The 13,475-nt window shown below is 46.5% G+C and overlaps 1 protein-coding gene across 5 annotated transcripts in view; it reads left to right on the top strand.

Annotated features, from left to right (window-relative positions):
• The window catches only part of FLOT2 (flotillin 2), a 456,818-nt gene that overhangs the window by 123,386 nt on the left and 319,957 nt on the right, over positions 1-13,475 (top strand). Inside the window, exon 1 of one of the 5 annotated variants that reach the window (XM_085649148.1) lies at positions 2,808-3,222. The exons of 2 other annotated variants lie outside the window; for them this stretch is intronic. In XM_085649148.1, coding sequence (XP_085505274.1) covers positions 3,174-3,222 — 49 coding nt within the window. In that variant the 5' untranslated portion in view covers positions 2,808-3,173. Of the gene's footprint in view, positions 1-2,807; positions 3,223-13,475 lie in introns of those variants that run through there. 2 more of the 5 variants (XM_085649149.1, XM_085649153.1) reach the window with 2 other exon arrangements.

Raw genomic sequence — 13,475 nt, 5'->3', positions numbered from 1 at the left:
ATGTTAATAAGAGATCTTCTATTTCATCCCCTGCGAGATTCAGTAGTAGGTGCAGTTGCTTGCTATCCGGGACGTCTGTGGCACTCATGTAGCGCTCGAATTTCCTGACCCATCTTTCCCACCTAATGCCCGCTTGTGGCTCCGATAGGCTAAATGGTAACGGCCTGCGGAAAATGGCTTGCGTGCTCTGCTTCTCCTCGTTGTCATTCATTTTCTTTTATTTATTTCTTTATTCCTTTTATTTCTTTCTTTGTTCCTTTCCCTTTTATTTCTTTATTTTTCTTCTTATTTCTTTGTTCCTTGTGCTTTATTTCCTTTATTTGCGCCTTTATTCCACTTTTTCTTGTTTTTTTCAATGTATTTCAATGGCCGCCTGACTTCAGAATGGCCGCCTCTTATGCCTGGCTTCTCATTGGCTCCCTTGCCTGACTCTAAAATGGCCGCCGTAGTCTTGCGAGGTGTCTTTTCTCTCTTTCTCCCTTCGCCTGACTTTTAAAAATGGCCGCCGCTCGTTTCTTGCTTCTGATTGGCCCGGGATGCCTGACTCTAAAATGGCTGCCGTAGTCTCGCGATAGTTTGTTCAAACTAACGCGCGCCTTCCTTCTCTCAGCGTTAGTTTAATCGGAGTGCTCTTGGGTGCAGGAGCTTATTTGCTTGCCGCTTCCCTCTTTATTTCCTCACTATGCACAGCGCGCTTACCGATGTGTCGGTCGGGGTGGGCTCCCGCGTCGCGCTGTTTTCTGGCTGCACTGCTCGGACCAGGGTGGGCTCCTGGCTCCGCTCTTCTTTCCCCGTCACTCCACCACGCACGAGTGTTTCCTGAGTTGGCCAGCGGACCAGAGTGGGCTCCTGGTTCCGTCGCGCTTCTTCTCCAGGAAACAGACGTTCTAATCCACTTCTGTCCTTCGGATCCCGCCTTCAGTCGCCAGATGTCGTGTCGCTTCGTGACAGACTCACAGGAGACAGGTAAGGATGAGTGAATACTTTATTGGAGTCTATGTTGTTGTCGCCGTGCCCACGCACGTCTGCCCACCTCGCTCCCTTACTCTGCAAATGCCCTCCCACATCCCCTGACCGGATGTGGTGTCCGGTTCCCTTCGTGTCCACCTAGTGTCTTGCAGGGTCCTAGTGCCCTGCCCTCAGGTCACTACAAACGGGATCTCTTAATTCGAGGGATCACTACCAAGTTCTGATCATTGGATCGAAGATTTAGAGGGGATTTGTGAGGAATGACCAAATTTTCCAAGATGGGAGGACCTTTCCCGTGGATGAGTTTATGTGCCATACACAAAGATTTAAAGAAAACCCGCTCTTTCACCGGAAGCCAGTGAAGAGATTTCAGAGCGGGTTTAGCTGATGTACGGTGATTGACGCCCATTAGAAGTCTTGCCGCCGCAACTAAAGGTGGGGGTTCCAGGAGCAGGGATTGGGCATTTCTGGAACCCCCTATGTGCACCGGAGATTTTCAATTTCTCATTTAGATATGAGGGTGAGGGGAATTGCAGTGCTCTGTGTGTAATGCAAGCAATTTTGCATTGGGCCCACGCTTCAATGGGGAACCGTTGGAGGGTTAGCAGGGCAGGGGAAATGTGGTCAAATTTCTAGAGACCTAGGACGAAGCGTATTGCAGTATGTAGTGTTGCTCTCAGTGGGCCTAGTTGTGGAAATGTCTGACAGAAGGACAATTACATAGTCTAGTCTAGAGACAATGAAAGACTGCAGGGCTTTAAGTGGGCCGGGTCTCACCGGTGCTGAGCACCGGCAGTTTTTTAAAGGGGGCCTAGAAATGGGTCTCTATCGGGCTCTGTTTTGTGCCCTGGCACAGGTGGTCCATTTTTTTTTCGGACTGCAGTGACAGCAAGCACATCATGTGCGCTGCTCATTTTTTTGTTGTTGCAGATTTATATAGCTCAAACTCGACCCGAAGGTATTGGAGCACGTTACATGAGCACCGGTTACGTTACACAAGGGCATATTCATTTTTTTGGGGGGGGTAGGAACAGGGAGATTATGTGATTTGCCCAGAATCACAGTATGTGGATGCGACTCCGAGGCTAGAACCTTTGTTTCCAGCACCAAAGTCGGCAATCTAGCCGTCAGACCACATCCTCTGCCTTCTCACTCGCGGAGAAGTTACAACATGACGTCATTCCAGGTGAGCGCTGTAGTGGGAGGGAAATCCTTTAAAGAGAGTCATTTTCTCTCTGGATTTCCCTTCGAGACGATTATCAAGGGTGATGCCAAGTTATCTGGCTCTGTGGAGGATGGTGGATAGCCATCACGGGTGGGCCATTCATTCTTGTACTTGAGTTTTTTGCTTTCAGAGGTGAGATCAAAAGATATAGCTGGACATGAATAAAGCCTGGAAATAGAAACGAAGTGTCATTGTGCTTACTTCAGAAACCTATTTTAAACAAAATTGCGGAATACAATGCAAGTGATGCATTTTTTCTTTTTCAATAAAGCTTCGACTTCACTTGCGTGAAAAAATACATTGTGTACCTGCTTTCCTAAAGTAACGACTTGTATATAATCGGCATTATCGTATTGCGTCACATTCGAATTTCGTTGTATTGTACCATAATCGCATCGTAAATGAAAACTCTGTTTACTGTGAGGTATTTACTATCTGCCGACCCTGAGCGTGACCTGAAATCCCATGTCCTCTCTACGCGCGCTCTCGAGCTCCATTAGTTGTAGGTAATGCCTTGAATGGCCTGAGGGGCCCGGGGATGCACCGGGACACAAGGCAACAACCAATAGACATGCGCCCTGACTCTGACATATCGCTGACCCCGCCCATGCACAAACCGCATCTGCGCACTACCCCTGACAGCAGTTTTCTGGCAAATCGACGTGAGCAGATCAACTCGGTCCAGCGCGTACCTCTGACTACGAGCCGCGCGCTCCCGGCAGCCATACTCTGAGCCGCGCCTCGGGACGCTTGTTGTGGAAAAGGCTGCAGCCCCGCCCCGGACCCGCTACACGGAGTCCACCCTAGCTCGCCAGTCTACACCTCATACGTCTCGTGTCTCTGCACAGAAGATCTTTATATTAGTACCATTTGTATCGAAACAGATACAAGCCAAGCCCCTTCTCCTCAATCCTATCCTTCCAACAGACCGATCCGCAGTCTCCGTTTCAGGGCTTCGCTCAGAGCCCCGTTAGAGGAGATGGGAAATTGCCACACGGTAGGACCCAACGAGGCCCTAGTGGTGTCAGGTGAGTCTTGGCGGAAGGTGGTGGGGGTGTTTATGGTGAGGGTACAAATCCGACAGTGTCCGTTCGCGGGGAGGGGCTGGGAGGAAACGAGTTGTGTTCCTGGAAGGGGGAGTGTCGAAGGGACACAGTCTGTGTTGGGCGTGGTACATCAGGGATATAAGTAAGAATTATTTAAAGCCCCCCTTGAGCTGCATTCACACGCAAGTAACGGCGTGGGTGCACGGCGATAGCAATGTTGATAAGGGAACTGAGTGTTGAAACGGGCGGATGAGAGTGGTTAAATTGCTATATGCAAATGTCTGGCATCATGGTAGAAGGAAGACGAGTAGGGTAAAGAAGGAGTAATAGGGAAATTGGGAGAAGCAATATGGGTTGGAAGATGAGTGATAACATTGTGTGTGGTACTGGTGGATGGAGGAAACCAACAGATTGATGGGAAGAGGTTGAAGGAAAGTGGTGAGGAAGAAGCGTAAGATAATGGGAAGAGAGTAGAGGAATGTAGAATGGTCGTAGACTGAACGCGCTATCGTAAAGAAGTGCACGATCATTGAAAGAAGAGGGTGTTAATTTACGAGATAAGGAAGGTAATGAGATAGAGAAAAGATAGAGTAACATGGATGGGGAAAAAAGGAGCAGAATGGTGGATATAAACTTGTGCATTGTTTTGTAAAATCGTGTCAAGAAGGAAATATTAAGTGTTAGAGAGAGCAAAATAAGATCATATGGGTGATTAGATCTGGAGCAAAAGATTTCAGAATGGAGGAAGAAAAGCAAGATAATGGGAAGAGCAAGATGGAGTAGTACAAGATCCTAGGACGAGGAGCACGTGATGATAAATAACATCTTGTTTTCGTGATCTCTAGGTAATAATCATGGTAACTTGGGGGCATATCAACAACCACGGCGATAATTATCGCTGAGCGCACTTAGCGTTCGGATAATTATCGCCGGCTAGCGCCGATTATTATCGCTGAGATAGCGTGCTATTAGCAACGCTTATCTCATCGGCGATAAAAATCCTAGCGCTGACTGGCTAACGTCAGATTATCGCTAGAAACCCAGCGATAATCTCACATTAGCTAGTTGATAGGGACTCACAAACTTAGCCATGATATCCACCTTCCTTAAGATATCATGGCTAAGTCAGTCCTGAAGCAGGCGTAAGGAAAGTAGCGATAACAGGGGTTATCGCTACTTTTCCTGACGCTATGCTTCATAGCGTTAGGCTTGCTGTTAGGAGAAATGTTGCTTAGCGACATTTCTCCTGTCATGCCAGGTCAGGAACGGCCACTTTGCATCTCATTAGAGATGCAAAGCTGGGCGTTAGGAATCCTGACGCTAAAGCAATGTTTCACGCGTTAGCGTGACCTTGCTGATTAGGCGATAAAATTATCGCCACTTTTCGGCCAAAAACGGCCGCAAAAGCAGCGATAATTTTTTATCGCCTGCTTGATGATATGCCCGAGGTGCTTGTTCATGGTATTTATTGAGCCCTTTTAAATGTAGGAAGAAAAAGGAAATAATAGAAGGTCGATGTAGATCGGATTAAAAACATAGTAATGCAATGAACCCAGTGCTATCACATGTGAAAGAAGAGTAATATTATGAAAGGAGGTGGAGTGACTGACGTAGGAAGAAAGAATAGTAATAGTATGGGTTGAGATATGACAGAATATTGTAGGCGGGAGGGAAGTTGTATGTAAAATATAAGCTATTTAACTTTTGAAGGAAGACAAATGATCAATTAATCAATCAGGTTTCTTGTAAAGCCGACTACTCACCCATGAGGACTCCAGGCGCTTGTTGGGGTGCAGGGAGGATCTGTGGCTAGTCAAAGAGCCAGGTCTTGAGGTCCTTCCTGAATTTCAGCAGCGATGGGGATTGTCTGAGGTGCAGAAGCAGGGTCTTCGCAGCGAGGTAGGAGAAGGATCTTCCTCCAGCCGTGGTCTTGCGGATCCGTGGGATGGTGGCCTGGTCCAGTTGGGCGGCGCGGAGAGGTCTGGTGGGAGTGTAGAAGGAGAGGCGGTGGTTGAGGTATGCAGGTCTGGTGTGAAGAGCTTTGTATACATGCGTGAGGAGCTTGAAGTTAATTCTTTTAGTGATGGGTAGCCAGTGAAGGTCTCTCAGGTGGCCGGTGATTTCTGTGGCGTAGGGATGTTCAGGATGAGTCTAGGGGAGGCGTTCTGGATGCTCTGCAGTTTCTTTTTGAGTTTCTGGGTGGTGCTGGTGTAGACTGTGATGCCGACTCTGCTGGTGACGAGTGCATGGGTGACCGTTTTCTTGGACTCGGTGGGTATCCACTTGAAGATCTTATGAAGCAGGCGGTGCGTGTGGAAGCAGGAGCACGAAACAGCGTTGATTTGGAAGTTCATTGAGACTGAGGAGTCCAGGGTGATGCAGAGATTTTGTGCAGGATGAGGACTTTGGTCTTGTCTGAGTTAAGCTTGAGACAGCTTTCCTTCATCCAGGAGGCGACTGCCTTCATCCCGTTGTGGAAGTTGCTCTTTACTGCTGTGGGTTTGTCTGTGAGGGAGAGAATTAGCTAGGTGTCATTGGCGTGGGAGACGATGTTGAGTCCGTGGCTTCTGACCATGGCTGCAAGCGGGGCCATGTAGATGATAGGAGAAATCACAGTTAACCCCTTCAGCGCGGCGCGGATTCCCGCGCCACGCTGAAGGTTCGTTGCGCGGGCGGGCTCATGACGGAACGGTTCCGTCATGAGCACAGCCCAACCGACGCTCATGACGGAACCGTTCCGTCATGAGCGTCGAAGGGGTTAACTGGGATGAGATAAAAGGAACATTAACTGGGATGAAGTGAAGAAATAAAATGGAAACAGAGCATGTAAAATGTGAGGCGGACCATTGCAGTTAGAGGAGTAGTAAAACAGGAATGAAGTGAGCAAAAACATGCAATGAAGGAAGCAGACTAAATGCAGCAGTACAAGGGGCTGTGGCACTTCTTTACCTCGTATCGCCACTTTCTATCTATCTATGATAATTTTCAAGTTCCTAGTCTTCGTCTTTGTATTGTTTATTATCTTTTAGGTCTCGCCTACGCAGCGTGCATGCGCAACATAGGGGGGTCTTTAGCCGTTGCTCTGCTCATTTTCAAGCACTGCACTTGTGGCGGCATCAACCTTGCGGGAGTGCGCAGCGGCGCGCCACAAGCACAAGTGCAGTGCTTTAAAATGAGCAGACTGCTCTCCCAAGCGCGAGCGCCACTCGCGGGCTCACCTCCTGCTCCTCCTCTCTCTCACGCGCGGACCACTCGCGGGCTGTGCATTTCCACTGCACTCTCACTTAGCGCCAGGCACGTTCCTCGGATATTGGCACAATCGACAAACCCAGCAACCTTTTCTTTAAACTTGTGACCGGCGCCGTCCACTTACACGCTGAACTTTCTTCTAGCAGCAATCACGTTTTCCTAAGAAGCGGAGCTTTACCTAGCAATTGCCGAGCAACTTGCATCCTCTGCTATCAGCCAGAATTGTAACCAAACGCTAGCTCCTACCCTAGCAGCAGAATTTTTCTTGCACAGTGGATCAAATAAACCTTTTCACATAACGTATATTAATTCCAGGTATTATCTGACTTGCTCTCATGGGGTCTCATTGCAGCCGTGTTTAATTTTGGCACGAAGCAGTGGCTGCTGACAGCGTCACGGCTTTGAGGCGCTGCACTCCTACACACACTCCTACACACACGTTCACTAACGTGTTTTGAATAATGGCATAACAAAGCAGGCACGAAGAAATATTTCACCAACAAAACCGGCACGACATTCTGGCCGGCTTCTGAAACCGTGACACTGCAGAGGAGGTAATTGTTTTAAAATCTGCTTTACTGTAAAAATTGCCAAGTAAAGCGTTTTTTTGCATTTATTTACTTTATTAGTAGCTGTAAAGTCGTCCGCTCACCGTTTTTTGTATTAATTTGTTTTATTAGCAATTGTGTCATGCCTCGCTTTAGTTTCACAGCTTTAAATCTAAAGTGTGGCATGCCGCGATTGCTGCAAAAGTAAATAAAGACAAAAGAAATCGGGCGATGTCACATTTCTTTTCCGTTTATTTACTTCTGTAGCAATCACGGCACGCTACTCTTTAGCTTTAAACATCTATAGCTAAAGCAGGCTGTGATGCGATTTCTACAAAAGTAAATAAATAGAAAAACAATGTGAAGGCTGCCCGGCTTTTTTTTTTTTTTTTACAATTTACTTTTGTAGCAATTTTTTGCCAACAAAGCACCTCACACACTTCATGTGTTAACATGCTGGCCGCGCTGCTGTTATTATGTTGTTTTTCAACACAGAGCCCAATGCGCTTCATGTTTTAACATGGCAGCCGACAACCAACGAAGCACAGATGGTTGGCTCTACGCTCACCATAAGCTTGTAATATGGCTGATAAGATGTCTATTGAAAACAGCTAAAAGTTGGCTATAGGTGAAGTTGAATCGCAGCTTGTGAAGGAAGCTTGCACCGAAATAACAACACAGCTAAAATTGCTTTTTTAAACTGCATTCTATTCCTTGAATAGCAGCAAAAGCAAACCTGTCAGCACCCGAGGAAAACTTTGAGTACGCACGGTCTGAGACTTAAGGTGTGTGTAAAAAAAAAAAAAACTCAAACAGTTTAGAAACTCATTTTCCTGCGTGGGACAAGAAACCACGTTTTTTGCCTTTCCATTTAATGGTGATACGGCGAGCTCAAGGTAAGTGTTTTTTTTTAAATTTTAATATTACCTATCCCGTCGTCTGTTGAATTCCAACACCCCTGACTTCACCCCGCTCCCTCGCACTGCCCCTATGCTCTTACCTCTGCGGACTGCCACTTGCCTGTGTGTGTGTGCGCCTGTGTGTGTGTGCCTGTGTTTGTGTATGTGTGTGTTCCTGTGTCTGCATGTGTGTGTATCTGAGTTTGTGCTTGTGCTTGCGTGCGCGTCTGTGTGTATGTGTGTGCGCCTGTGTGTGTTTCTGTTCCACGTCACTGACTCCATCCAAGAGTTCTATGCCATACCACTCTACACAGCCAAGTGACAATGCACGCCAGCATATTGCTCCCATAAGGATAGGTTAGGCAGTTGCCTTATGGAATCAGCAGTGGATGGTGCCCAATAGCAAGCAAGACCTGGAGAATAGTTTTGCCAGTGGATGCAAGACTCCAGTGTCCATGTGCTGTTGTGCCCACCCTTGCACCGTTCGTTGCACACAACGCTACGACCACTTAGACTTACACCTTACTTGTCAGCCCCCACATCTGTAGCCCAAGGGGCGTGCTGTGATCCCTAGAAATGCTTCCATAGCCCGCAAGACCATAGATATTCTTTGGGATGACGTTGTGTGTTGAGTAAGCGATAAATGTTCCCTAAATAGGTGAATAGACATACAGGCATCCAGGTCTAGCCATCACACTGCTCTCATCAGGCGTTTGCTGATAAGAATAATCCTTGCAGTGGAGGTGACTCTTTTCTCAATGCCACTTCTCCCATGTCTGTCACTGCATCTTCTCTTTTATCTCTGTCACTGCTTAGCCTTTCGCTTCTTTCCTCTTGCCTCCTTTCAATGTTGTCGTCACACTTTCTAGATGTTTTCCCGTCTCGCTGTCAACTCTCATGGGCTGCTCCCTCAGCGTTTTCCAAACAGTAACGCCTTTCCCTTTTGCAGATTGACAACATTTCTCCCATAGACGTCAGTGGGCTCACTTGCCCACGAAATCGCCCTCACCTGCCAAAACAAACTATTAATTTATTTCTGTAGGCTCACCTCTTAAAACCACTAAATATCTCGCCCCTATACTAGAAAGATTGAGACTTAGTCCTTATATCACACAGATACAAATACAAGCATAAAGGAATAACAAGCATTGGCATAGCCAATAGGTCTCGCCTTTGGAACCTTCTATAAGTATTTAGTTATGCATCACAATATCCTTGGTGCAACAACATTAACCGTTGCATGGCTAAACACTTATAAGGTCACAGAGGCGAGACCTATTGGCTATGCCAATGCTTGTTAAGTCTTGCATGTCCTTTGAAGTCATTTTAAACCCATGACGATAATACCCGCACCCTGGTCAGCACTCAGGACTGCTAATTCCCACTGCCATGCTGCTTCTTCCCCAATATGTTCCAAATGTTGGTATTCGTTTTTGGCTTCTCTTACTTCCCTTGTATATACTATTTTTATTATGTGCCGATTTTAAGTTACAAAACAGCACTCAGATTTGCTTTATAGTTTTCAAGCATAGCAAAACTGTTACGTTTGTCTGTTCTGTTGGTAGGTCCCACTGAATAAATTATTTTGCCATTTTCATCTGTATATTTTTTTCATCAATGCTCACTCAAAATTATTTAGTTGAATCTGCTTTAAATGCATTTTTGTTTATCTGCTTACACATTATACAAACATAATGAAACCCAAGAGTGAAATTGCAAAATAACACATAATACATCAGGCGAACCAAGATCAATTACTTTAGATGTACAAGCCAGGGTGGTTTTAATACAGATTGGAAGGCCCCCTGATGGCCAGCCTTTCCCAGATCAGGAAGCTGGTCATTCAAAATTAGCGAACCCAGAAAGTAATTAAAGGGTAGCAGCCCAGGTCTCCTGGAACATACAAATATCAAATTGGACCACACAATTTCACCTATCCGGGCAAGCAAGTTTATTCATGATGCCCACAAGATTCCAGGAGACTAGTTTAGTGTGGATTATGGCATTAGTTGAGGGGTTGCTGCTAGCAAACATAATAGGGATGGCAATCGCAGGAATATGAAGACCATCAGTTGGGAAGGTAACATATTGCCAAAATCAAAAAGTTGTGGGCATCAAGGACTGAATGGAAGGGGCCATCCATATCAAGCGGTAGTAATGCATCATTACAGGTTCCTACCTCCATAGTCCCTACCATTCCAGAGGTCTTATGCTGATCCTCGGGGATAGAGAGTCAGTCTTTGGCATCCTGGTCTAATAGTGCTGATATCTAATATGGGTGGGGACAGAAACGTCTCCTGGCACTTCGTATCCATATCGTGGAATCGTCCCACAAGACTGACCACAGGGATTGAGTTTGTAGAAGTAGCTAAGGGGAACTGTACTAGCAGCTGGTCCTTGGTTGGCCGGCCTGCAACTGGATTTAACCAGGCGAAGAGCCATGCCTGGCTACCTGCAGTTTATTAAAGCAGAATCACCTTATGTAGATTTAGCTGATTGACCAATCCACGCGATCTTCCTCTGTTCTGCATGAAAATTGGACTTTGTGTCTGACCCCAGCGTTGGAGGATACTTGTCTATGGGGTTGCATGTGTGCCTGAGGTACCAGTAGAAGATTTAACTTGGAAGATAATTCCAAATGACCCATTTCAGGGTACATATTCTGTCCACTAGGGGTGCAATTAAAGACGTCATGATGGATTTGACTTGATTCATAGCGTTTTCCCATAGCATATTTGGTGCCCCACCTCTTTCGTTATAATTGGGAATTTATGACAACTCAACCTGCGTGGGGCTTTTGCCTGTTGGTTTACGCGAGCTGCTATAGGAATGTCGGTTGACCCCTGCTTCTTGGAGTGGACAGGTACAGGCCCTTGCTTGGTTTTCCTCTTCTTCCTGGTTGACGGTTCGAAAGAACTAGTGCAGATCTATAGCGGGCACCCAATCCATGATCGGCTGGGAATCTTGGCAGTAGCCTCAGGAGTGGGTGAACTGGAACAACGGCGGTGGTGCCCCACTCGGTGAGGGAATGTTAAGCCCCACCCCTATATCAATGGACCGGTTTGGCAGTGCCGCTGTTCATCCCTTCCTTCCAACCAGTTTATGCTTTCCCATGGCACTTAACCAAGTAGTAGCAAAAGGGACAGTCCCTGCAACCAATGTAATGCAGTCTGGATAGACTCCCTGGGATTGTTGAGGATCAGCAACCAAAAGAGCCAAGGGGGATGGGCCAGCCTCTTCCAGGTGAAGGCGGTTCCTGTCTTCGCCCGGGCGTGCCCCGGGCTGCAGGCTTCACTTTTATGCCCGTTCAGCCCAGCCCCTCCAGGGCTCGTTATAGCTGGGCGATGTAGTCCCACCTCAGCAACTTGTAACAGAAACAGTGTCCCAAGTGTGGGTAGGGAACCGCTTTTAAGAGGACCCACGCTGCAGGTTGCGCTTTTATGCGCATTCAGATTGGCCCCACCCCTCCAGGGTATGTCGCTGCTAGGAAGCGTAGTTCCATCTCCTCAACTTGTGGCAGAAACAATGTCCCAAGTGTGGGCAGGGAACTGCTTTCAAGAGGATCACTATTTCCCCTCCTTTACCTTGTGTCAAATCCCCTTTCTGATCCTTTTCATGTCATGCTCCTAAACATTGGAATTCCCTTTCCTCTGTTGTGCCTTCTGCTCATACTCCTCCTTTTGCACACTCCTAATATGCATCTACTGATTTTCCACCACGATTTTCTTCGATTCCAACTCTACAGGCATGAGTTAATGTTCTTTTATGCAGCTAAACCATTTTGAAGCATTGTTACTTGTGTACAAAGAGCTGTTTATGTGATATCGTTTTTAGGTCTCGCCTGACCCAGTGCATGCGCTGGTCTGGCGAGACTTATTGAGAGGGCTCCAAAAAGGGCTACCAGGCCAGCCTAGAGCTACAGTGCATGTGCGAGGGCGCGCGCCGCGATTACTTTCACTTTCGCACGGCCGCTTTGCATAGCGAATAGGTCTCGCTTTTGGAACCTTATAAGTATTTAGTTATGCAACTGTTGCATGGCTAAACACTTATAAGGTCCCAAAGGCGAGACCTATTGGCTATGCCAATGCTTGTTTAAATTGATACAGAGACATGATATGGGGCACAGTTATGTGGGTGGGACGGCGTGGCAGAGGAGCAGATAGTGCAAGAAAGTGTGTGGTAAAATGTGAAGGGATAAGTTGGTACAGTACCGTGCAGACACGGAAAGCGGCCATTACATCGCAACGCATGCTGTAAGAATGCATGCCATTACAAAGCAGGTGCTATTATATATACAATTGTGTTTTACATGTAGGTATAAGATAAGTGTAACTATATATATGTATGTGTATATGTGTATGTATATATGTATGTATGTGTGTATATATGTGTGTATATATATATATATATATATATATATATATATATATTCAGTGAAAAAACCATAGGTTTCACACATGTTATAGTTAGCTGGAAATTTTACTGATAAAAAACCAATGAAATTCCCCCGTTATAGTTAGTGCAGGCAACTATAACTCATGCGACCGCAATCCTCTGCTGATGACATATGTGTCTTTATGAAAAAAAATATTTGTAATATATGTATAGCTAAAATTTAATGGAAGAAGACATGCGCAAATAAGTGTCTAAATACAGTATTAGCATCAGCAGAAGATTGCGGTCGCGTGAGTTATAGTTGCCTGCACTAACTATAACGGGGGAATTTCATTGGTTTTTTATCAGTAAAATTTCCAGCTAACTATAACATGTGTGAAACCTATGGTTTTTTCACTGAATTTGCAAGGTTTTTTAAATGCTAATTCCTAACTATAACGTGTGTGAAACCTATGTTTTTTTCAGTGAATTTGTACGGTTTTTTAAATGCTAAGTTACTTTACGCCATTCGTGGCGTGCGCGCCCACTTAACGCAGTTCGTTCCGTGCGCGGACGGTGCGCTTCGCGCACCGTGCGCGCACAGTGAGCACGCGGTGCGCTTTGCGCACCGCGCGCCCACTTTACGCAGTTAGTGCCGTGCACGCACGGTGGGCACGCGGTGCGCTACGCGCACCGCGTGCCCACGTTACGCTAGATGGGCCATGTACGCACGATGCGCTTCGCGCACCGTGCGCACATGGAGGACATATGACGCGCTTCGTTGTGAAAGGTAATATTTTAATTTTTCGGGCACCATTTGCACATGGGGTGGGGATAGTATGGATATTTTTTTTTTTTTAAATTAATTTTTACCGTACGCGTACGGTAAGCGTAATCGGCGAAATTATCGAAAAAATTAAAATTCCGTTTTTGGCCTTGGGGGATCTTTGAGGACTCCCTCAACATGGCTAGGTGCTTAGGAGCTGTCTAAACAGCCCCTTTACATGTTTTTGGCCTTTGTTTTTTAACCCCCTCTCAGACTGCGAGAGAGAAAATGGCGGCCGCCGCTTCCTGGTTTCGACCGATTTGAATGTTTACTAATATCTAACAGCCAATCAGAATCGCACTCGCGCACGGCGGCGTGCCCGTACGGTAAGCGCACCGT

The sequence above is a fragment of the Triturus cristatus genome, chromosome 3_2 (assembly GCF_964204655.1).
Source record: "Triturus cristatus chromosome 3_2, aTriCri1.1, whole genome shotgun sequence".
NCBI lineage: Eukaryota > Metazoa > Chordata > Amphibia > Caudata > Salamandridae > Triturus > Triturus cristatus.
This window is presented reverse-complemented; position numbering and strand designations above follow the sequence as displayed.